The 23,948-nt window shown below is 42.6% G+C and overlaps 1 protein-coding gene across 1 annotated transcript in view; it reads left to right on the top strand.

Moving 5' to 3' along the window:
- The window catches only part of tmem120b (transmembrane protein 120B), a 42,787-nt gene that overhangs the window by 3,074 nt on the left and 15,765 nt on the right, over nt 1–23,948 (top strand). Inside the window, exons 2-6 of the mRNA XM_033043241.1 lie at nt 8,107–8,225; nt 9,451–9,567; nt 12,399–12,458; nt 15,159–15,251; nt 22,644–22,733. Of these exons, the coding sequence (XP_032899132.1) occupies nt 8,107–8,225; nt 9,451–9,567; nt 12,399–12,458; nt 15,159–15,251; nt 22,644–22,733 (479 nt within the window). The remainder of the gene's footprint in view (nt 1–8,106; nt 8,226–9,450; nt 9,568–12,398; nt 12,459–15,158; nt 15,252–22,643; nt 22,734–23,948) is intronic.

The raw sequence follows: 23,948 nt of genomic DNA, 5'->3' as shown, positions 1-23,948 counted from the left end.
TAGTAATTGTGCTGATACTGACTCCAACCAACCACGTAATGAATATCATCCATTCCGGAGGTTTTATTTTTCTGAAGCCATTTAAACTTTACTTGAATTTCAATCACTTCAATGTAAAAGTAATTGGGAATGGGGAGCATTGGAACAAAAATTTGCCCACAGTACATATTAACTGTAATTATAATAATGTATGCATGTTGGTAGGTGCAATCAAAATAAAGATCTTTTATCATTGTTATGTTATGAATACCACAGAGAATATTATGTACTCTCAAGATCACATTTAATATAATAATATTGCTTAAATATATAGTTATTGGACTTTGCATTTTGGAAAAGTCCCAGCTGAGAGTAAGGCAGCAAAATACTGAAAATATTGGGGGTGTAAATGACTTCAGGATAGTTTGTTAGGAAAATGAAGAAAATGGTAACAGAATACTTATTCAGCCGAGTGAGTATAATTTTATGGATGAGAAATTGTGTTCAACCAATTAATGACTTCTTTGACAAAGTTAGGTAACAAGGAAGCCAATGGATGTAGCAAATTTTGTTACACATAATTTGGTATGTGATGTGCCCCATAAAGGATTACCGCATTAGATAAGCACCTATGGACTTCATAGGTGCTTAACGTAATAGGTTAAGAAATAGATTAAGTCCAGGGGGTCAGATTTGGGGCTTTATGTGTGGGCCAGATATATTGTCAGTGCAGAGGGGCTAGGAGCAAGGCCAAGTGTGCATCCAAACTCATGGTCTGGAATAGTACTAGGTATGCCGTCAAAGCTGGGACAATGGGAGTGTTCAGCACTGGGAACCTAAGCAGGTAAGCAGCTATGATCAGGGTAGAGTAGGGGGCCAGGGGTAAGGCTGGACTCAGGGTCAAGAATGAGAGACGGTATGCAACTGGGGATAGGAGTAGTACCTGGTGTGCAGTGAGATCCAGGTTGGTCAACATGGGCCAAGTGTTTGATTATAATCAGATTTCCATACATGAATATACTAACATCATTTATGTGCTGCACCTGTTGATCAGAGCCTGACTCTACTGTGGAATGTAATTAGGAATGTAATTTAGCCTAACCTTATTCATAGCTAATCCAATTTAAAGCATAAATATTGTATTCAAGTGTGTTAAAAGACTCGCTATAGTATGCACCAGATTGCACAATTTCAAGCTGAGAAATGCAAAATACCAATGGGAGGAGGGACATCCCTCTCCCACACCCCCCCCCCCCCCCCCCCCCCCCCCGGGTTGCTATGCTCCCTCAGGCTTGGTCTCTCACAATTTCTCACTCCCAACTCTCACCCAATGTTGGCAGCCCTGTATCTGCTCAAGTTGAAACAAATGCCTCAAAACTCGTAGGCCGGCGGTTCATTGTACAGCAAGACAATGATCCCAAACATACTGCTAAAGCAACAAAGGAGTTTTTCAAAGCCAAAAAAATGTGAATTCTTGAGTGGCCAAATCAATCACCTGATCTGAACCCAATTGAGCATGCCTTTTATATGCTGAAGAGAAAACTGAAGGGGACTGTTAAACTGAGTTATTTTGTCAATCTAAAGTCAACTTGACTCAAACACTTGTAGCTGTTGAAATCGATTCTTTATTCAGCTGAGACTAGTCTCTGAACCTTCCAACACAGAGCTGATGCTCTGGGGCGGGTCCAGAGAGAAGTAACTTTGATAGAACTCATGTCATTTATATAGGTATTAGACATTTCAGATACAGAGGGTATGACAACCTAGTAACCAATCATCTGAATCCTTCTGGTGATTTACAACATCAGTCACATGATCCCCCTTCCCTGGCCTCACAACCTTCGTTTGCCTGTGGTATAACTTTGCTTATTTTATTTCAACACAGCAAAACCCCAGTAGGCTCAATTATCAAAGACCACTCCTCAAAATATAGGATACGTATGTAATACAATGATCACACAAGTCATTACATACTTTCCATACCAAGAAGAAAGATATTTCTATAAATCTAACAAGGTCTAATGTTTACATTCCTACTACGACAATACATTTCATAAATTGTCTCACTACAATTTTACACAGTTTAAAATATCATTAATTATGTATTTAAAACATTAATTATATAAGTTTGCTGAATTACAGTTTCTAAGTTCAAAACCCCCAATCTCCCAACCAAGCATACATGGGTCGTAAATCTGTCAACTTAATTAATAAGTGTTTGGTGCAAGGATACAACTCAATTCTAATTTGTAGTTCCTTTCCTGCTATCTGGAAGCTGGATTTCCAATCTCATGTACAAGGCAGAACACAAGGGAGATTTACAACTCAAACCATTACATCAGAATTACATCTGCTTCTTCGACTTTCTATAGACATAATCCATCAATCTAATTCTCTTCCTCTCCAAGCAACTACTCCCTTTCATATACATCCTACCACTTATCCCAATCTCATTATAATTTAACATAGCCAAGGCTAACTACAGGGTCTATTATCTCTCAGCCTTGAATTCTGTCTCAAACTCAGCATAAACCTCACAGCTCAAGAATGTGCCATAGAGAAAGAGCAGTTGACCTCTGGCCTAAGAAGAGGCCCATATTCAGCTATCCATTCTCCAACACAATCATACCAAATATAATTTCCTCCAGCGTTATAATTGCCTCAAAGCAATAAACTAAGCTAAGCAGGTTCAGGTTTATATGCTTTGATTCATCTTTCCCTATGTGTATGTTTCATTGCACTTTATTTCTCTAGGACTCGTATTTCTGAAAACCTTAAGCTTTTCTTTTGCAAATTACCTAGCTTATATAAAAGTCACTATCCGAGCGGTTCTATTATATAATATTTCCTCAGGACTAGCCCCCAAAACAAGCATAAGCTAAAGATGGCTGCAATAGAGGCCTGGCAGTGCAACACCAGAGAAGACACCCAGCAATTGTTGATGTTCATGAATCACAGACTTCAAGCAGTCATTGCATGCAAACGATATGCAACAAAATACTAAACATGACTACTTTAATTTACGTGACATTGTTGTGTCCTAAACATTATGGTGCCCTGAAATGGGGGGGGGGGGGACTATGTATAAACACTGCTGTAATTTCTACATGGTGAAACCAAAATGAATAAAAATGGCCTTTATTAAAATCTGACAATGAGCACTTTAACCACATGTGATTTTTTTCCTATTACAAATCTAAAATCGTGGAGTACAGAGGCAAATAAATAATTGATGGTTTTTGTCCCAAATTATGGAGGGCACTGTAGTTATAATGCTCTTTTAGCACCCTACCTTGAGCATCATTCAAGATTCGGAGAGGGATTGTGAATAAAGCCAGGAGGTGGTGTTGGAAGTGTGACATTTATGCAGCCTTTATGAATGAGGCTGCAAGAAGGATGAGCAAGCTGACTGCCAAACCGTGGATACAATGCGTCATTCACATTGCGAGTGAGAAGGTATGTTATGATGAATGGAGTTGATATAATTGGGTGTGGGAGGAGGGATAGACTCTGTTTTCTGCAGCTCTGCGCATGAGGCCTTAAGGGGCTGTCCCACTTGGGCGACCTAATTGGCGAGTTTAGAAGAGTTTGAAAAAATGACATGTTGAAGACCTCCTTCGACTATGTAGACCTTCTTCGACTATGTTGAAGACCAGTTTCGACTAGGTACGACTAGCTACGACTAACTTCGGGAAAATTGGACACCAAATAGTGGAGAATGAAGACCTCCCTTCGACTAAGATGAAGACTATCTACGACTACCTTCAATTACCTACGACTAACATGTCGACCTACTACGACTAAACCTACGAGTAAAAAAAGTATCAATTTTTTTCCATGGCGACCTTTTTTTACTCGCGGCATTTTTTAACGTATTGAAAAAAAACGCAGCAACCTAGCTGAGGCCTAGAGTATGTGAAGACCACTCTCGAGCATGAAGGAGAGTTACAAAGAACTCCTACGACCTCATGTCGACCATGCTGCGAGTATGAGTCGAGGGCAAACTCCCCAGAACTCGCGGATTAGGTCGCCCAAGTGGGACAGGCCCTTTAGGGTTGTCCTGTTTGCCGATAACCAGGATTAAGGGTGTATCCTTGAGCCTGGAGAGGAATTTGACGTGCAAGTGGAATTTTCTAGCCGCTGATCTTCTGTGACATGGGTAGAACTTAGAAAGCAATTCTGCTGCTAAACTATGACTAGCTAAGGTCTGAACCTTAAAAATACCATGAAGGTGGTAATCACTGGATTATTGAGCTGCATGCAAACTAACATAGGGTCATTATGCACTGTGGGATGAAAGTACACGGCTATTTTTCTGCAGCATTTGCAACTTGATGGATACAGTGAGAGCACAGATAAATTTGCTTTATTTGACATCTATTATAGTTTAATTTATTGTCACGTGTACCGCGGTACAGTGAAAAGCTTTTTGTTGCGTGCTAACCAGGCAGCAGAAAGACAATACATGATTACAATCAATCCATTTACAGTGCATAGATACATAAGAGAATAATGTTTAGTGCAAGGTACAGCCAGCAAAGTCCGGTCAAGGATAGTCCAAGGACGTCAAAGAGGTAGATAATAGTTCACCACTAAAGTGACATGGTTATAAGATGACCAATGCCAAGGACCCGTATTTGAGGATCCTTCACATAGCAGAAGGGCAGGGGGAAACAGTGGGGTAGTTGATGAAGGGTGACATGGGCTCAGAGAAATGATCTTGACTCTTGTGATCAAGGTAGAATCAATTTGGATGAAGATGTGGGAAATGATAAAGGGGAGAGATTATAGTGGCAGGTTACAGCCAACCTAAGAAAAATTGTACTGCAGGACAGAATATAAATTGGGAGATAATGGGGCAGATGCAGAAAATACTGCAAACATCATGTGTGACTATAATGACATGACATGCATTATTTGTTATCTCATCCGCCACTTTTACTATGGCAGGATAGAGTCGATCAGGACTCAAGGACTTGTCAGCCCTCTGCTTCAACAATTGGCGTAGTGCCACCTCTCTGATCATGATGATTTTTCTAAACTTCTCCCTTTTCAATTCCCAATTAACATATATTTTGGATGATCTCCCCCCTTCCCCCACTATCATATTTTTCTCATTATGTTTGATACATTTTGTTAGCTCTTAGTTCATGCAATGGCAGATTTCCCCCCCCCTTGGAATTTTTATTTCTTGTTGGAATGTATGTACTCTGAAAGATCCTCCTTAAATATCTGCCACTACATCTTGATTAATGAATTCTCCATCTAATTTGCCAGTTCATTTTAGTTAGCCATGCTGTCCTCATTATTGTTTTTATCTCAATTTAATGTACTGACATTTTGCCCATTCTTCTCTCCATTGAGCTGAACATAAAATTCAAAAATACTATGGTTGTTGGTACTTACTGGTGCTTTCACTATGTGGCCATTAATCCTATTTTGTTGCACATCGCCAAGTCTAGTAAAGCCTGCCCTTTGGCTAGAGAAATGCACTAAGAAAGATACTTAAACCATTCCATAAATTCCTTTTAGTGTGATTTCTTGTATGCAAAGAAATGATATAACCATATAACAATTACAGCACGGAAACAGGCCATCTCGGCCCTAGTCCGTGCCGAACACATATTCTCCCCTAGTCCCATCTACCTGCACTCAGACCATAACCCTCCATTCCTTTCCCGTCCATATACCTATCCAATTTATTTTTAAATGATAAAATCGAACCTGCCTCCACCACTTCCACTGGAAGCTCATTCCACACAGCTACCACTCTCTGAGTAAAGAAGTTCCCCCTCATGTTACCCCTAAACTTCTGTCCCTTAATTCTCAAATCATGTCCTCTTGTTTGAATCTTCCCTACTCTCAATGGAAAAAGCTTATCCACGTCAACTCTGTCTATCCCTCTCATCATTTTAAAACCTCTATCAAGTCCCCCCCCTTAAACTTCTGCGCTCGAAAGAATAAAGACCTAATTTGTTCAACCTTTCTCTGTAACTTAGTTGCTGGAACCCAGGCAACATGCTAGTAAATCTCCTCTGTACTCTCTCTATTTTGTTGACATCTTTCCTATAATTTGGCGACTAAAATTGTACACCATACTCCAGAATTGGCCTCACCAATGCCTTGTACAATTTTAACATTACATCCCAACTTCTATACTCAATGCTCTGATTTATAAAGGCCAGCACACCAAATGCTTTCTTTACCACCCTATCTACATGAGATTCCACCTTCAGGGAACTATGCACAGTTATTCCTAGATCCCTATGTTCAACTGCATTCCTGAATTCGCTACCATTTACCATGTACGTCCTGGGTCATCAAGGTCAATCTAAATCTAAATCATAATTATTGGTCTCGATCAACAAGATATGTAATGGTATAATGTAATAAAAAGGAACTGCAGATGCTGGTTAATACCAAAGGTGGACACAAAATGCTGGAGAAGCTTAGTAGGCCAGGTGGCATCTCTGGAGAAAATGGACAGGTGCCGTTTTGGGTCTGGATCCTTGCGACTGAAGAAGGGTCCCAACCTGAAATGTCACATCCATTTTCTCCAGAGATGCTGCCAGATCTGCTGAGTTACTGCAGTATTTTGTAACTATTTAGCCATGTTATTCTACTGAGCATGATTTCGGGATGGGAAATAGGGATGGGTCTGGATTATCTTGACATGAATTAACATTTTCAGTAAGTACTAATATCAAAATGAATCAACCACCTGCCTTGAAAATATATGAAAGCCAAATTTTGTATGTAATTAAATACATGAGAAAGATTCCTACTGGTCACCGTATGTATGGTTGCAAAATTAACAGACATCTAACCAATGTATTTTGATGAACATTTCAGAGGCATGACATCAAAGCCATTCAAGACAATCATAGGATTTAAAATTGATCATTATCAATCTTGTTTTTAAATTTAAAACATACCACTGAGTAAAGATGACTGCAAAACCATCAAATTGCCACTAAAACAAAACTCTTTTGCTATTTCATTTTCAGGAAGGGAAATCTATCATCCTCAATCAGCTGAGGTGACAATAACTCCCTATTTGTAATATCATGCTTGATTCTGAACTTGCTTCTAGCATGGCCTGGCAAGCATTTATTATAGCACTTTGATGTATCTTAAAATAGAAAAAGGAAAGAGGTTAAGGAGTGCAGAAGGGTGTGCCAGGAGCGGTGCCTATAAATATGGAGCCAATGTGATGAAGCTCTAATGTGGAACCACGTGCAAGACACAGCATGCAACGGGCACAACTAAGGAATCTCACAACTAGCAGGTCAATGAAAGTTCTGCTGTCTTGATGGGCAACTGAGCAACACATTAGAAAAGGTGGCTCCAAGGACAATCCCATCCTTCAGTAAAATGGACACAGAAAAGACTGCAGATGCTGGAATCTTGAACAGAACAGAATGTGCTGAAAGCACTCAGCAGATCATGCAGCATCTGTGAAGGGAATGGGCAGTGTTATGATTGGGACCCTTTAGACATTAGAGATACAGCGCAGAAACAGCCTCTTCGGCCCACTGACTCTGCGCCGACTAGCGATCACCCCGTACACTAGCACTATCCTACACACTAAGGACAATTTACAAGTTTTACCAAAGTCAATTAGCCTGTAAACCGGTACGTCTCTGGAGTGTGTGAGGAAACCGGAGCACCCGGAGAAAACTCACGCAGTCACAGGGAAAAATGTACCAACTCTCACTAATTGTCAAGATCAAACCTGGGTCTCTGGCTCTGTAGGCAACAACTCTACCGCTGTGCCACCCTTCTTCAGACTGATGGAGAATGGGGATGAAAGCTGGCGTTGGATAGGGCATATAACTCACATCAAACAATTATCTATTGAACAAAGAACAGCAGTTTACTAGACTATATCAAGACTATATTGTTTAAAGTGAAGGAAGCAATAACCAGGTTTCTGCAGAAATATTCCGAGCAGATCTTATGCACACAAATTAACCTTGCACACTCTACTACTGGGGTTGACAAAACTACTGGGGTTGATATTTTGTCCAGTTATCTGCACTTTGACTATCATTGTGTTATCTTTTGCTTGTCTTATTTTGTTTTCATGGTCATTTTGTACAATCTCTGTTTTGTTTCCCATCCTAGGAAACTCACAAAGTGTACAGACACAAACTGGATGAACTTACAAATCTTCAAACTATATGTAGTAACTCTATAAGTAAACAAAAACGAAGACGGAAAGACCTTGCGTGCAGTCTCCGAAGGTAAGAAAATGAAAATGACAACCATTTGAACAGGTTCTTAATTCCAGCACCAATGTTATTTTTTTTGATGAATGGTGACACTAGGATTGGAACCAGAACTTGTATTTTGTTTTGCACAGATTGTATTTCATCTTTGGACTCCTGTTGTAATTAAAAATAACTTGCTGGCTTTGCACATTAATCTGGCCATGGCACGTTCAGTTTGGTAATTAAGAGTATGCCTTCAATATTAGAAAGCTAATCAACTCATTCAATGAATTGGTGAAGGTTTTGAAAATTTGTTGTTCGTTTGATCCAATCCTTTCTCTTTATTTGCTTTGTATGGGCTTGACACCATAATTAGCGATCTATAAATCACCCTGATTACCTTAGTTTCTTTTTCAATTATTTTAATCATGTTGATTAAGGAGATATTTTGCAGATTTCATTGTACAGAAGCCTAAGGTGCTGATTTTCTTGTCTTGTTGTTATAAATAATTCTGTCAATATGTTGTTATAACATCTTTCCCATATTAGAGAGTTCTTGAAAAAAGCGAGGCATAACTTAGAAAAACACTATCCAACATACACCAAATACACTCTCCCAATCCCGCTCTTTACCTGACTATCCTAGAAAGTTTTAATATGTTAACAAATCTGAGTAACTCGGTTTTTTTTAAAAGGCTGATTTCATTAGAAATACTCTCTTTCGAGCAAAAATTCCTGATTCAGTCTTGTACAGAATATTAGGAATTTATGTTGAAATATTTTTAAATGAATTGCATTTTATCAACCAGTATTTGGGGTTTTTTAGAGTGGGAAAAGTACCCAATAGATCTGGGAAAAGTACCACTGTTATTTTTGGGGAATACAGAATAAATACAGAATAAATTTTTGAAGTGGGTATAACCACCATATGGACTGTCGTGGCTCAAGAAGGGCATTTCCCCAGTATAGCCTTGAAAGGGGAACCACTGGTGGTCTTGCCAGTGGCCCATAGAATGGAAGAATAGAGATTGCAAAAGATGCTTGAAACAAAGTATCAGTCATTAACAAATTTTGTTAATAAGTTGCCTCTTAAGGTCACAGTTAGAAGTCAACATCAGCTCTCACAATTAAAACATTATGCCATGGTGGAAAGTCGGGGAAAAATATTAGAAATTTGTTGTATAGTGCATAAGAAAAATCAGAATAAGGACTACCATTTGATTGCTTAAAAACTACTAATTTTCCCCCCAATTTACAGATGCAAGCTTTCGGCTAATGCAGAAGAAATTGAAGTCATACAGAGAATTAATGATGATATTAAAGAGCGACGTAATGTTTTCTTTGATATGGAAGCATTTTTACCGAAGAAAAATGGGTATGTTTTTTTCTGAACACAAAGATCCTTTAAATAATAAATGACTGTAGCTGTAGGTAGCACATTGACACAGTAGATAATACAGCTTGTGTAGGAAAGAACTGCAGATGCTGGTTTAAATCGAAGGTATGACACAAAATGCTGGAATAACTCAGCAGGGCAGGCAGCATCTCTGGAGAGAAGGAATGGTCTCAACCTGAAACGTCACCCATTCCTTCTGTCCACAGAAAATACAGCTTTGCAGTTTGCGACCTAGATCTCTGGTGCTGTCTGGAAGAGGTTTTCACATTTTCCTGGTGACTGCATAAGTTTCCTCTCACTTCCCAAATAGGTCAATAGGTTTGTTGGCTACTATAACCTACCCCATGAACAGGTGGGTGGTTGGGGAATCAGACACATTTTGGGCATGTGTGAACGAGTAAGGGGAAAAGTTCAGAGAGCTGAAATAAACATAATGGGCTGAATCGTCTCCCATGTCTTAAGTTTAGTTTAGAGATACAGTGTAGAAACAGGCCCTTCAGCCCACCGAGGTCGCACCGACTAGCGATCTCTTGTACACCAGTTCTATTCTACACACTAAGGACAATTTACAGGAGCCAATTAACCTACAAACCTGCACATATTTAGAATATGGGAGAAAACCAAAACACCCAAACCAAACCAACCCAAACCAAAATCCACACGACCTCAGGAAGAAAACTGTACACAAACAACGTACGGATAGAATCCGTGGTCAGGATCGATTCTGGGTCAATGGCACTGTACGACAGCAACTACCGGTGTGACCCTGTAGTGAGTAAAATAACTGTAGTGCAACTAAGTTAGCTGGAGCAGTCCAACGTTTAATACAAATTCTGAGAAAAGTGACTAAAATTCAAAAACATTGGTGGGATTACATTATTAAATAGATGTTAATACTTACTTCTACACTGCAAACCTGTATGACATTAGTTTAATTGGCCATCCAATTCGCCCTGGTAGATGAGTGGTAGAATCTGGGGTGCTGATTTGAATATGGGGAGAATTTAAGTAGCTACTTGATGTTCGGCATAGACTTGATGGGCTGAAAGTGTTGTTTCGGAGCTCTGACTGTTAATAAGGAAATATGAATATTTGGATTAGATGGAAGCATGCCTGTATTCTCAGCAAAAGGTGACCTGCTTTTTAATTTGGCATCTAAGGGAAGTTGAGAAGACTTATCAAGAAGGGAAAAGTCTTCTGTCCTTGAGAGCATGCCTAAGTTAACTCTTGACTACTGACCTGTAAGCTGTTCAGTTCACTGGCATTTGGACAAAGGCAATGAATGTTAGATGACCATGTTCTCTTCATGAGTTTAAAAAAAAAAGTGCACTCACTTTTAGTGACTGTAAGGAATGTACTAAACTGCGCGGTTAATATTCTGCTCTAGACCAATGCCATTTAATGTATTCAACCTCGGGTGTGTTGGGGATCTTGATGATATTAAAGTTAGCAGTATCAGTTCCTTATATTACGATAGTTGCTGCACTCGAGAATAAGTTTAATTAACAGTGAACATTTTGGGATTTATCGATGATATGAAAGGTGCTTATATAGAAGCTTTTCCTTTCTCATTTAATCATGGAGGTAAGAAAGGGGGTGAACGAGGAAAATGGATGGATTGAAAGTTGGTTTTTGAAGGGCGGCACGGTGGCGTAGCGATAGAGTTGCTGCCTTGCATCGCTGGAGACCCGGGTTCAATCCCGACTACGGCGGTCTGTACAGAGTTTGTACCTTCTCCCTGTGACCGTGTGGGTTTTCTCCGAGATCTTCGGTTTCCTCCCACACTCTAAAGACGTACAGGTTCGTAGGTTAATTGGCTTCCCTTCAGCCCACATGTGTAAATTGTCCCGAGTGTGTGCAGGGCAGTGTTGATGTGCGGGAATCGCTGGTCGACGTGGACTCGATGGGCCGAAGGGCCTGTTTCTGCGTGGTACAGGTCTATTACACTAGGAAAGAAATCAAGTGGTACGGGACTATTACACTAGGAAAGATATTTCTTGACAACAAGTTAGCATTAACCAAATGTGGTGTCAAAGAACTATAGTAAAACCCTCCTCCTGAAACCCCACTGTCCACAAGGCGCAATGGAAAGTGTGATGGAATGCATTTCACATACAACCAACAAGTCTCAAAAATTAAATCCTAAACAATCAAGGATAGAGCCTCCTGCTAGATAGATTACCCCATTAATCACTCCAAGCATCCATTTCCTCTATCACCAAAGCATTGTTGCTGCCTGGCATGTGTACGGTCCATAAAATACATTGCTCTGAAAACCACCAGCATTTGACCATGTGACCTCTACTACCAAGAAGGGCTTTGTGCACAAATTTTCTCCAAATTACACTTACAATTACACTCAATTATGATTTGGAAATAGATAATTGCTGCTTCATTGTCACTGATCTATCTTTTGGAACATTTCATCAATGCACTTGCAATTAAACCTCTTTCCCCCTTCCCCTATTTTATGATTTATGATCATTTTTTTGATCATTCTAAGTGAAATGGACAGTCTGTGAAATTTGCTCTTCAAAAAGTAAAATGCGAAGAAATTGGGGAATAATCTTTAATTTGTGCTCTTTGTGATAACTTGCACAAATTCTTTGATTTTCAATGTAAATTTCACAAACTTGTATATTTCTTGACTCATTGTAATAAAGATTTTTACTCTTGCATTACTTTGCATACAGTCACATTCTTTATCAGTTGTGTAAATTAATCATCTTTAATTGAATACTGGTTTTTATTCTCTTTAGAAATGCAAATATTTAGTGACCATGCATATTTCATTGTTTTTTCTTTTTCAGGCTATACTTAAACCTGGTGCTTGGAAACGTGAATGTAACTCTCTTCAGCAAGCAGGCTAAGTAATATCAATTTGCAGTTTGTTCTGTTGGCAACTGCTGACATGTTTTCCAAAGCCATTTTTGAACACTTTTGAAATATAACTTTTTAAGCTTCTAGTTTATGATTCTATAGATTTAAAAAAAAATTATGTTCATCTTGTTCAATAAATGATCTTTGAGTTAGAAGTATGTCAGTGGCATATTTGAATATAGCTCCACAAATGAGATCAATCCAACAGTTTTTTTAATTGTTGGCCCAGATTTACAGTATGTGTTTATCTATTTATTCAAGTCCCCTGGCAAGGGATTTCTGCAGCCTAGGGCCATGAAAGGTGAAGCTGCCTGCTGACGTTCCCAATTACAGTTCTGCCAGAAAAGAGGAACAACAGATGTGAGGTTTGTAGGGCTGAAATACTTTGCAAGTGTGGGAGGATTTTAAGTTGTGGAGAGATTTGGCATTCGGCCAACAGGATCATTAGGTGGGATGAGGTGTGCCAGGCTAAGCCAGGGGGAAATCTTGAGGAACTATAAACTAAGGAATGCAGCAAGGTATTCCATACAGTTTAGAGGTTAAAATGTGCACTTTTTAATTTGCACTTTTGCAGATCCATTTATATTAGGGTCTAATTTTATGAATGATACTCCCCCTCATAATTTACAGTGCTATTCAAGATTGCTTTCCCTTTTGACTTCAGAGATACAGCGTGGAAACAGGCCCCTCGGCCCATCAAGTTAGCACCAACCAGCAATCATCCCATACACCAACACTATCGTACACACAAGGGACAATTTACAATCTTACCAAAGCCAATGAACCTGCAAAGCTGTATGTCTTTGGAGTGTGGGAGGAATCTGGAGCACCCAGAGAAAACCCACATGGTCACAGGGACTATGTACAAGCTCCGTACAGAGAGCACCCATAGTCAGGATTGATCCCGGGTCTCTGGCATTGTAAGGCTGCAACTCCACCGTTGTGCAGCCCCGCACAAGCCCCCACAAACATGGTTTGAAGTTCTTCTTGCTAATTTCTATATCTGAGAGAGAAGATATAATCTGTTTCTTGATATTTATCATTTGGTTCCTGTTCTTTTACAGAAGTCACAATCTAAATCCACCACAATAATTTTTTGACGGACATAAGTACCCTATTAATGATAGTTTTACTAGATCTGTGGTACTGAATGTGAACTATTCTAAGTGTGAAGCTTTTACTCTTTCAGGTTTTAATTATTTGTAGATTTTAAATATTTAATTAAAAGAATATATCTCTGGTCATTAAACTCACTGATTCCAACAATTTTTTTCTGCTTGGTCCTTGTTATTAAGTTCAAAATTGTTTAATCTAATTGATGAAAGGGATTCATTTGGGTTGCAAATGTTTGGTTTCAGTTTTTGCAACATATTCATGTTTCATTTTTGGCAACTAGCAGAGCATATTGAAGAACAAGCCTAATATAGATGGTTAAATACCCAGATGCAGTCAAAATTGTCAATAGTTAATAATCATCTATCTATTTTTATAACTAAACAATTCATTTACTTTTCAAACTCAGAAGCATAGTGCTCTATAGCCAACTTTGCAACCTCACAGAGTAACTCGCAAATTTTCAAAGATAAATTTATCTCTTCCGTTCAAATATTTGTAGTCAAGATTTTACTATTAGGAGCCCACACCAGTTTATGCTAATCCTCGAGTAATACCACTAACAACAATTCTTCTTTGTTTTCCTGTGACCTATTTTCTCACTTGAATTAATTAATAGCCAAACCCACCTTCCCCAGGAATTTTACGAACATTCAAAGGATCAAAGGTCTTTTATTGTCACGTGTACCAATTAAGTTACAGTGATATTCGAATTACCATACAGCCATACTAAAAAAAAGCAACAAGACACACAACCACATAAAAGTTAACATAAACATCCACCACAGTGGATTCCACATTCCTCACTGTGATGGAAGGCAATAAAGTCTAATCTTCTTCCCTCTTTATTCTCCCACGGTTGGGGCATACGAACCATCCGCAGTCGGGGCGATCGAAGCCCCCGCGTCGTGATTTGCATTTGGTAATTTGGTGACAGCTCTCTTTGGAGGAAATCTGAAACCCATGCAGTCATAAGAGAAGATGCAATGTCCACACAGAACCTGAGGTCAAAATTAAATATGCGTCATAGAACTATTTACATGTGATAGAGAACTTTCAAAATCATGTAAAGTAATAGTGTAACTGTTTTTCAGTTTAACCTGGACATGCAAAGTGTTATCAAAACTCTTCTTCCTCTCCCCCCCACCCACTTCTCTGTGTGTGGATAGTCCAACTCAGATTGCCACAATTCATTTTATTTTGTTATTATTGGTATTAACATACTAAACAATGATTGGATATAAATTGTTTATTACATTGTTTGCAGCTATGCCCAATAAAGATTTGACCATAAGAGGCCTGGTTGTTGAATTAGTGAAAGGCAAAGTCTAAATGTGACATAGTTGTTTCCAACACCTTAATCGAATTGGACAGTATCATCCACTCCCAAAGATCTGAAACATTGCTGAATGGATTTCTATGGTTAAATGTATGCTCATTTATATCAATGAAAACTAAATTTCATACAAAATGTATAAATGAGCATAAATTTGTTCATCAGAAACCAGATTTAAAAAATGGTAAAAAAAATAAAACGTGTTTCATTTACATTAATGCTAATCGTTTTGTTTCCACAGATTTGCTTACAAAGATGAATATGAAAAATTCAAACTTTATCTGACTATTATCTTGTTGCTTGGTGCAATATCTTGCATGTTTCTGCTGAATAGGTAAGGCTTTTTATTTGGTCCATCCTTGAATTTGAGGGCAACTGGAAATGTACTGTTTTAACTTGGGCCGTAGTACCCAGCTTTCTGCTTTTGCCAGATAGAGTCAAAATTCTCTTGCATCATGCCAGTCTTTTTTTGTCTATAAACAAATCGGGGGACTATGTGTAAACACTGCTGTAATTTCTACATGGTGAAACCAAAATGTATAAAAATGGCCTTTATTGAAATCTGACAGTGTGCACTTTTACCACATGTGATTTTTTTTCTATTACAAATCTCACATTGTGGAGTACAGAGGCAAGCAAATAAATAAATGATGGGTTTTTGTCCCAAACATTATGGAGGGCACTGTATGCCAATATTTTGTCTTGCATGTTATCATGGAATAAGTATGTGATAGAGATGAATTTCTGAGGGCAACTGAATTTAGGAAGGGTATTTACTCTCACTCAGTTGATGGGGTCAAAGGCTTTGAGGACAAAATAGACCCTGAAGAGATGTTGGAGATGAATAATCATGATCAATCATAGAAACATAGAAGCATAGTGTAAAGGAGTGGAGTCTGACACACTGTAACCTTTACTGAGTCTTTAATCAAGGCACATGTTACACACGTCCCAGTACTGACTGCATCTAGTCTTCAGGCGTACTGGAACCAAAAGGGAGGAACAAGGGGAGGATATCACAGTTATACTGATATGGCTGGGCGTGGTTAGTGGTGTTGAGGTAGCTACATTATAGGTTGCATGCATAAACCATCTACATCCTTTCCCTTAGAAATTTAAAATTGAAGTCATAACAGTGGCAGGGCGGTTATACAACACCTGCAAATCTAAACGAAATCACCGTAACGGTCAGGAGGTTTGACAATCCGACCCGAGCGAGTGCGCAAGGCACCCTCACCCTCCCCCCCGAAAGAAGAGTAGGAGGAGCAGGAACAGCCGGGAAGGAGAAAGCCGGCGGAGACCCAGCCGGGAATGCGGAAGGAGACCCGACCGGCACAGGCGAGCCAGGGGAAGGAGACGGGGTAGAAGGAGTAGATGTCGGGGGAGAAAGAGGAGAGCGGGCAGGGGAGGAGAACCCCGGAAGAGCAGACGGAGGAGACCGCGGCAAACGGACTGACCGGGGCATGCAGCGAGCTGAGGGGTAGTTAGTAGTGGGAGTCTCGAAACGCAGAGGAGGAGCATATGGGGCCACAGGAGGAGGCTTAGGCTCTTTGACAGCCAACAAGTGCTGGCGACTACGGCGGTAGATAGTTCCTTCAAAGTCCACCAAGTAGGATCTTGGTGAATTGTCCACCCCCACCACGGTTGCTAGTCGGGAGAAACCGGTGGCAGTCTGCATGCGGACGACCTGGCCAGGCAGTAGTGGTGAGAGAGGGCGGCAGGACTTGTCGTGAGAGCAACGCTGAACTTCGTGTCTATGAGCAATCCGTTGCTGGACGCCAGCAGGCTGGAGGACCTTGGGCACTAGGGATTGCTGGGCGATCGGCATCGGTGGGCGAAGAACGCGGGAAATCAGACGTTGTGCAGGGGATCGCATGGTTGTGTCCCTGGAAATGTTACGAAGGTTTAACAGACCCTGGTAGAAGTCACCATTGGAGAGACGAGACTGCTCGAGCAAGTTCTTGGCACTGCGGACAGCACGTTCAGCCAGGCCATTGCTCTGCGGGTATTCAGGGCTGCTTGTGTAGTGAGTGAAGTTCCACTTCACAGCGAAAGCTTTAAATTCGGCACTGGTGAATTGACGGCCGTTGTCGGTCTGCAAACGGACCGGGGACCCAAAAGTGGCGAAGTGTCGGCGCAGCTTACTGATGACCATTTCAGAGGTGATAGCAGGGAGAATGTCCACGTCGAACCAGTTCGAGTAGGAATCGACCAACACTAGGTATTGTTTGCCACGCCATTCAAATATGTCCGCAGCCAGCGATGACCAGGGCATGGCAGGGGCAGGCTGCTGCAGGAGCGGCTGGCGCTGCTGATGTGGGGCAAGAGTATTGCAATCAGGACAGGAGGCTACTCGGGCCTTAATGTACTTTGCCATGCCAGGCCAATAGTATTGTTCTTGGGCATGTGAGACAGTGGCATCGGCTCCGGGATGCCCCATGTGGGCAGCGGTGTAGTACGAGTCGTACAGGGAGGCAGGGACGACCACCTTGTGACCCTTGATGATTATCCCGTCCCGGAGCACCAGTTCATCGCGAACCAGAAAAAAAGGGTGGACACCAGCAGGCAACGAAGTCCGTTTGCTTGGCCACCCGCGCTGGATGACAGCTGCGAGCTGTTGCAGGTCGGGGTCGTTGGCAGTGTGCTCAACCAGGCACTGCAGCTGCTTAGAGGGAACAAAGTTGACATTGAGTACCTGCAGATCCTCCTGTTCATAGGGATGTCTGTCGCAGGAGGACCGGGGGGCTCTGGACAGCGCGTCAGCCACATGCATCTCAGTGCCCCTCTTGTAGACGATCTGAAAGTCGAACCGCTGGAGATGTAGCATCATTCGCTGTAGTCTGGCTGGAGCGATGTGGATAGGCTTGTTGAGGATCGTCACCAAGGGTTGATGATCCATCTCGACAGTGAACCTGGTACCGAAAAGGAAGTCCTTGAACTTGGAACAGGCAAACACAACCGCCAGAAGCTCCTTCTCTATTTGTGCATAGCGCTGCTCAGTGTCCGTCATGGTTCGCGAGGCATAGGAAATGGGCTGCAGTGAGCCACCATCATAGAGCTGCAGGCAGCCAGCACCTAGTCCAAAACGGGAAGCGTCGCACGTAACCACAATTGGACGCCGCAGATCGAAGAACTTGAGAGTCGGCGTGCTGATCAGCTTCGTTTTGAGGAAATCGAAAGCCTGCTGGTGGTGTGGAAACCAGGACCAGGCAATGTCTTTTTTCGTCAGTTGCCTCAGGGGTGCGCTCAACTCGCTGAGGTCGGGGATAAACTTCCCCAAATAGTTGACCATGCCCAGGAAACGCTGCAGGCTGGTAACATCTGTCGGGGCAGGCAGCTCGGAGATGGCGTTTGTCTTTTGCGGATCAGGTTTCAGCCCGTGGGCCGTGAAAATGTGGCCAACATATGGTACCTCAGCTACCCGGAACCTGCATTTTGACGGGTTAAGCTTTAAGTTGATCTGGCGTGCGCGGTCTAGAATCCGTCGGAGGTGGCGATCATGCTCAGCAGCATCTCTCCCATAAACAAGAATGTCATCCACAATAATGGCACATGGCAGACCAGCCAACAGTTGCTCCATGGAGCGCTGAAACACCTCGCTAGCAGAGTTGATGCCGAATGGCATCCGCAAAAATTTGAATCTTCCGAAGGGTGTGCCGAAAGTGGTTAAGTCCGAGGAGCGTTTGTCTAGAGGTATTTGCCAGAACCAGCTCCTGGCATCGAGGACGGAAAACACCGTGGCCTGATCGACCTGGGCAGCAACATCTTCTACAGTCCTCATAGGGTAGTGGGGATGTTTTATTGCCAGATTCAAATCTTTGGGGTTGATGCACACCCGTATCTCGTTCTTACCCTTCTTCATGGTGGCGACCATGGTGGAGACCCACTCGGTGGGATCGCTGACGGCTTCCAGCACTCCCATGTCAACCATGTTTTTCAGCATGGCTTCAACCTTGCCCTTCATGGCAAATGACACCCTGTGTGGGGCACGGATCACAGGCACTACCAAGGGGTCAGTTGCGATCTTGTATACAAGTGGCAGCTTCTCCAACTTATCGTCGAAGAGGTCAGGGTACTCGGAGAGTGGATTCAGCATCACCCGCACTTCGTGGACCGTGCGGTCGAAAGACACCAGACCGAGATCCTGGCAGGCTTGATTGCTCAATAGAGTAACACAGTCACAGTCCAGAATAAAAAACGACAGGTCACGGGATGATTTCTGCAGCACACAATGGAAGGTGGCCCTCCCCACAGGTGTTAGCTCCTCTCCCCCATAAGCACGCAATATGGAGCGATCAGCAGTCAACAGCTCATTATTTCTTATCCGTTTGAATAGGGATGTTGACATAACATTCACTTTCGCCCCCGTGTCGAGCTTCGCGGAGAAGGACTTGTTGACAGTAATGAGCACAGAAGGCGAGATCGGCCATGAAGGAGAGTGTAAACACTGGCATCTCCCATGGAACAGCTGGGCTCAGAGTCGAGGGCAGTGTCGACAGAAGACTGGGAATCGAAATCGCTATCAGCTTGCTGAAGGTTGTTTAAAACTTGTCTAGGAGCTGAGGGAACGTTCCCACGTGAACGACAGGCAGCTGAAAAATGGTTCATCTTCCTACAGAAATTGCAAGCTTTGCCAAGTGCTGGGCACTGCGACTGCATGGAGTGGATATAATTGCAGTTGGGACACTTCTTGACAAGCGGGACCCGAGGGGCATAAGTCGGCCGCGGCTTAGGGCGATAGTTGCCTTGTTTGCGACGGGGCATAGCAACACCAGTCAAATTAATAGCCCAATTGTCAGATCCCCTCTGCCCATGTGGCGGGGCAACTACTTCAGCTATGCGGCATGCATGCATTGCCTGAGTCAGGGTGAGGTCTGGTCTCTGCAGCAGATCTGCACGTAGCTTCTGATCTAGCATGCCGGTGACAAGGATATCTCTGGTGAGCTGATCACGCATGGTCTCGAAACGGCACCGCTGAGCAAGGTAGCGCAGGTCAGCGATAAAACATTCAACAGGCTCATCAGGCTGCTGTTTCCGTGTGAAAAATCTAGCCCGCTCCAATATGCGGTTGGAGGGCAAGTCACAAATCTCCGCAAACTTGCGTAAGAGACATACCGGGTCATTTGCAGATTCCGCCGGCTCGACGACCTGGTCGTTGTCATCCAGGACCGCTGGATCATAGTTGAAAGCCTGAGCTAGTTTCATAACATCAGGACCGGCAAGGTTCAACAGGAGCGAGGCTTTGACCGCATCAGGGTCATTTCGGTGCACGATGTTGATGAAGTGGTTGTAGTCCATCACGAAAAGAGCCCAGCGTTCCGCAATGTCAGCGTCAAAGACAAGGGGAGAGGGCTTTCGGCATGAGGATGCCATGATGAATAGGGAATTAAACACTAGTTGGACTAGGGACAAATAAAACCCGATAAACAGGAGGCGCGCGTTTAACTTGCTGACACCATGTAAAGGAGTGGAGTCTGACACACTGTAACCTTTACTGAGTCTTTAATCAAGGCACATGTTACACACGTCCCAGTACTGACTGCATCTAGTCTTCAGGCGTACTGGAACCAAAAGGGAGGAACAAGGGGAGGATATCACAATTATACTGATATGGCTGGGCGTGGTTAGTGGTGTTGAGGTAGCTACGTTATAGGTTGCATGCATAAACCATCTACACATAGAAAATAGGTGCAGGAGTAGGCCATTCGGCCCTTCGAGCCTGCACCGCCATTCAATATGATCATGGCTGATCATCCAACTCAGTTTCCTGTACCTACCTTCTCTCCATACCCCCTGATCCCTTTAGCCACAAGGGCCACATCTAACTCTCTCTTAAATATAGCCAATGAACTGGCCTCAACTACCTTCTGTGGCAGAGAGTTCCAGAGACACCTGCCACAGATCTGTCAGATCTGATCTGTCGAGAATTACTAGAAGCTAATTGACAAAACACTCAGTGCTCTAAGTTTGCAAGTTTTATCTTCCTTCTTGCGAAAATAAACCAGTTTATGGACATCCAAAGTTAGAGGTCCAGCATAAACCTGGAATCTGAAAATGGTGGCAATCAAGAGCGCAGAAAGTTGCCGACAAACCAGCCATGTGTGGGCTCTTCAGTACTGTTGAAGCCATGTAAAATCCCCACAAGGTGAACTCATTATGGACAGGGTGGCCGAGCAGTTTGCGCGGTTTATGACACGCGCACACGCACACACACACCCTAAACCACAGCTAACAATGAATGATCTGTGGAGGAAGGAACTGCAGATGCTGCTTTTGATGGAGGGAGTGACTGAGGGTAGGGGAAAGGTGAGGGAGGGATTAGGGGCGGGGATGAGGAGAAGGGAAACATTCTGGGGTGAGGAGGGAGATGTGGGGGGATTGACAGAGAGGAAGGGGTAGGGAGGGAGAGGGGGAAAGTGGGGGAGGAGGGGGAATAGAGGGAGAGGAGGGCAGTGGGGGAGGTCAGGAGGGATAGTGGGGGGGGATAGGGAGAGGTGAGGAGTGGGGGATAGAGGGATAGGAGTGGGGTAGGGAGGGGAGAGGAGTTATGGAGGGAGGGAGTGACTGAGGGTAGGGGAGAGGAAGGGAGAGGTGAAGGAGGGATTGGGGGATGGGAGGAGGAGAGGAAAAAGAAGTGGGAGGGTGAAGAGGAGGGGAGGGAGTGCTGGGGGATGAGGGGAAATGAGCTGTGCCTGTGCCGTTGGGGGGGACGGGTTGCATTGAGGGAACGGGTGAGTGGTGGAATATTGCATTGGGGAACGGGTTGCATTGGGGGACCAGGCCTCCCGTGTGACAGATACCCAACGGGTCCCACTTAGTCTAGTTTTGTTACTAGAAAGTAAATGTATTCTAAGTGTTTTTGGCTTAATAGAATTCATGCATTCATTCGTCATCGTTGAAAACATTAGTGACGCAGTGGTGCTGGTTTCCAACGGGAATGATGACGGACGCACCACACGTCTCTGTCCTCCAGTTCCTGCGGACTTCCGCCGTTGGAAGTATAGGATTTTGGTGTGTGTGCTTTACCATCATTCTTTACAATGCTATGTACGACAGTGATCGCAGTCTGAGGAAAGGTCTCGACCCGAAACGTCACCTATTTCTTCGCTCCATAAATGCTGCCTCACCCGCTGAGTTTATCCAGCATTTTTGTCTACCTGCAACTTCTACTGAGGTGTGGGTGGCCTCCTTTGACAGGTCTTGTCTTTGGTCCTGCTGGGGATCCATAGCCCCCTCCTCACCTGGCAAGCCTGGTGGGGGAGAAGGTTTAGTTGTCGACTATCCGACCATGGAGCAGGTAGCACAGGATTACATGGTACCTGTGGCGGGGGGATCTCCCCCCGACCTGACTAATTGAAGTTCAAGGTAAAATGGACACATTTAGCAAGAATATTTCAATGATGAACTTCACTTGAGTAGGCAGTAAAGAACAACTATAACATGGGTGGGAAAAGTTGTTCCAGAACTGTTGATAAGCGAGGATGTAGAAGCATCCACACGTTTGGCATTAGTCCAATCCATAATGTACTGCATGTTCTGGTAGAAATTAGACCGTGTTGCTTAATGGAAGATTAGAATGGATTGCAACCTGTATTTGTGTTAAGGGGAAACTAGAACATATCTTTCAAATTCATTTTTGATAGTCTGCATCATGCAATCTTTTTCTGTTTTAGTCAGAACTGCAGTAAATTGAACTCTTTTAGTAACATTTACACTTTTTCCCCAGGGTAATTGATGAAATATTTAACTTCCTGTTGGTCTGGTATTACTGCACCTTAACAATAAGGGAGAGTGTTCTTATCAGCAATGGATCAAGGTAAGATGACACTTGGTGTTTGATACCTTTTTAATACATTTAAACTAGAATGCTACACGTTGGAAATATCTTCCCCACCCAGTCACCCACTATTTCCCCTGACACTAACAACATTACATGCACTGTTTCTATTTTTTTCTACTTTTCATTCCAGTGATTAATGTCAAGACTTGGTTACACTCATCTCTTTTACTGGAAGGCAGGGGAAATTTCTATATGTGGTGTCAAGTCCACAGCAATCCGCTATGTGGATGCTGTGGATGATATTTGCACCAACCCTGTTTTGCGTTGATCTGCCAAGCACTCCCAAAAATTACTTTTTGCTTAGTTTGCAATCAACCAATAGGTACATGCTCGCTTCCCATAATGTTTTGAAACTTGTAAATTCTAAATTTTCGAGTGAGACAGCCGTGGCAGATCTTGTATGCCATCGCTTCCTACAAGGCAAAACTAAGTGGCAGCTCGAGTGATAGTGAGGCATCACTTCTGGTCAAGTTCAATGTGTTGTACACATGCTTCGAATGGGGGAACATTGATGCAGATTCTCGGGTCCCCTTAGCCCACAATCGCATTTGTAATCACGGTCACCGAGGCAAGCTTCAGCTCAATGTGAATATTGATACATATACAGTAGAGGGTGCTCTACTGAAGCTTAGCCTTGCTAGGTCATGTCATCAAGAACTTATTGCACATATAACCTATAAGATGTTCTTTAAATGCTTTCTACCAATGGAGAGTACAGAAAATGTTATGTTTTCTTCACACTAATGCCTTTGGTTATATCGAACCCAATAATTCCCTAAGGAATATTTTTTTCTCTTTTTAGTTTACACCTTTTTTTGTCTCGAGCATCTCAAAGATTTTGCTGAAGCTTATTCAGTTGGATGGCAGTAAGTAGTTCTTGATTCACGAGAAAAATATTTGATTTGATTTTTATCATTCACAACAAGAGAAAGTAACTCACTCAGGCATAGTTTGCATCAGCCTTAGACCAATTTTGTTACTCTAAACAGAAATATCTGCATTGGAATTGAAAGTACAAGTTATTTATCAACTTGCAAAGAAACAACAAACATTTGGAATTCTGTTCCATCTTGAAGGAAGGTGGGAATTGCATGTTACATTCAGATTGTAAATATTTGCCTTTATTAGTTTAGTTTAGAGATACAGCACGGAAACAGACCCTTCGGCCCAATGAGTCCGCACCCAGGAGCG

The sequence above is a fragment of the Amblyraja radiata genome, chromosome 25 (assembly GCF_010909765.2).
Source record: "Amblyraja radiata isolate CabotCenter1 chromosome 25, sAmbRad1.1.pri, whole genome shotgun sequence".
Classification (NCBI taxonomy): Eukaryota; Metazoa; Chordata; class Chondrichthyes; order Rajiformes; family Rajidae; genus Amblyraja; species Amblyraja radiata.
Note: the sequence above shows the minus strand (reverse complement) of the source record. Positions and strands in the feature narration are given on the sequence as shown.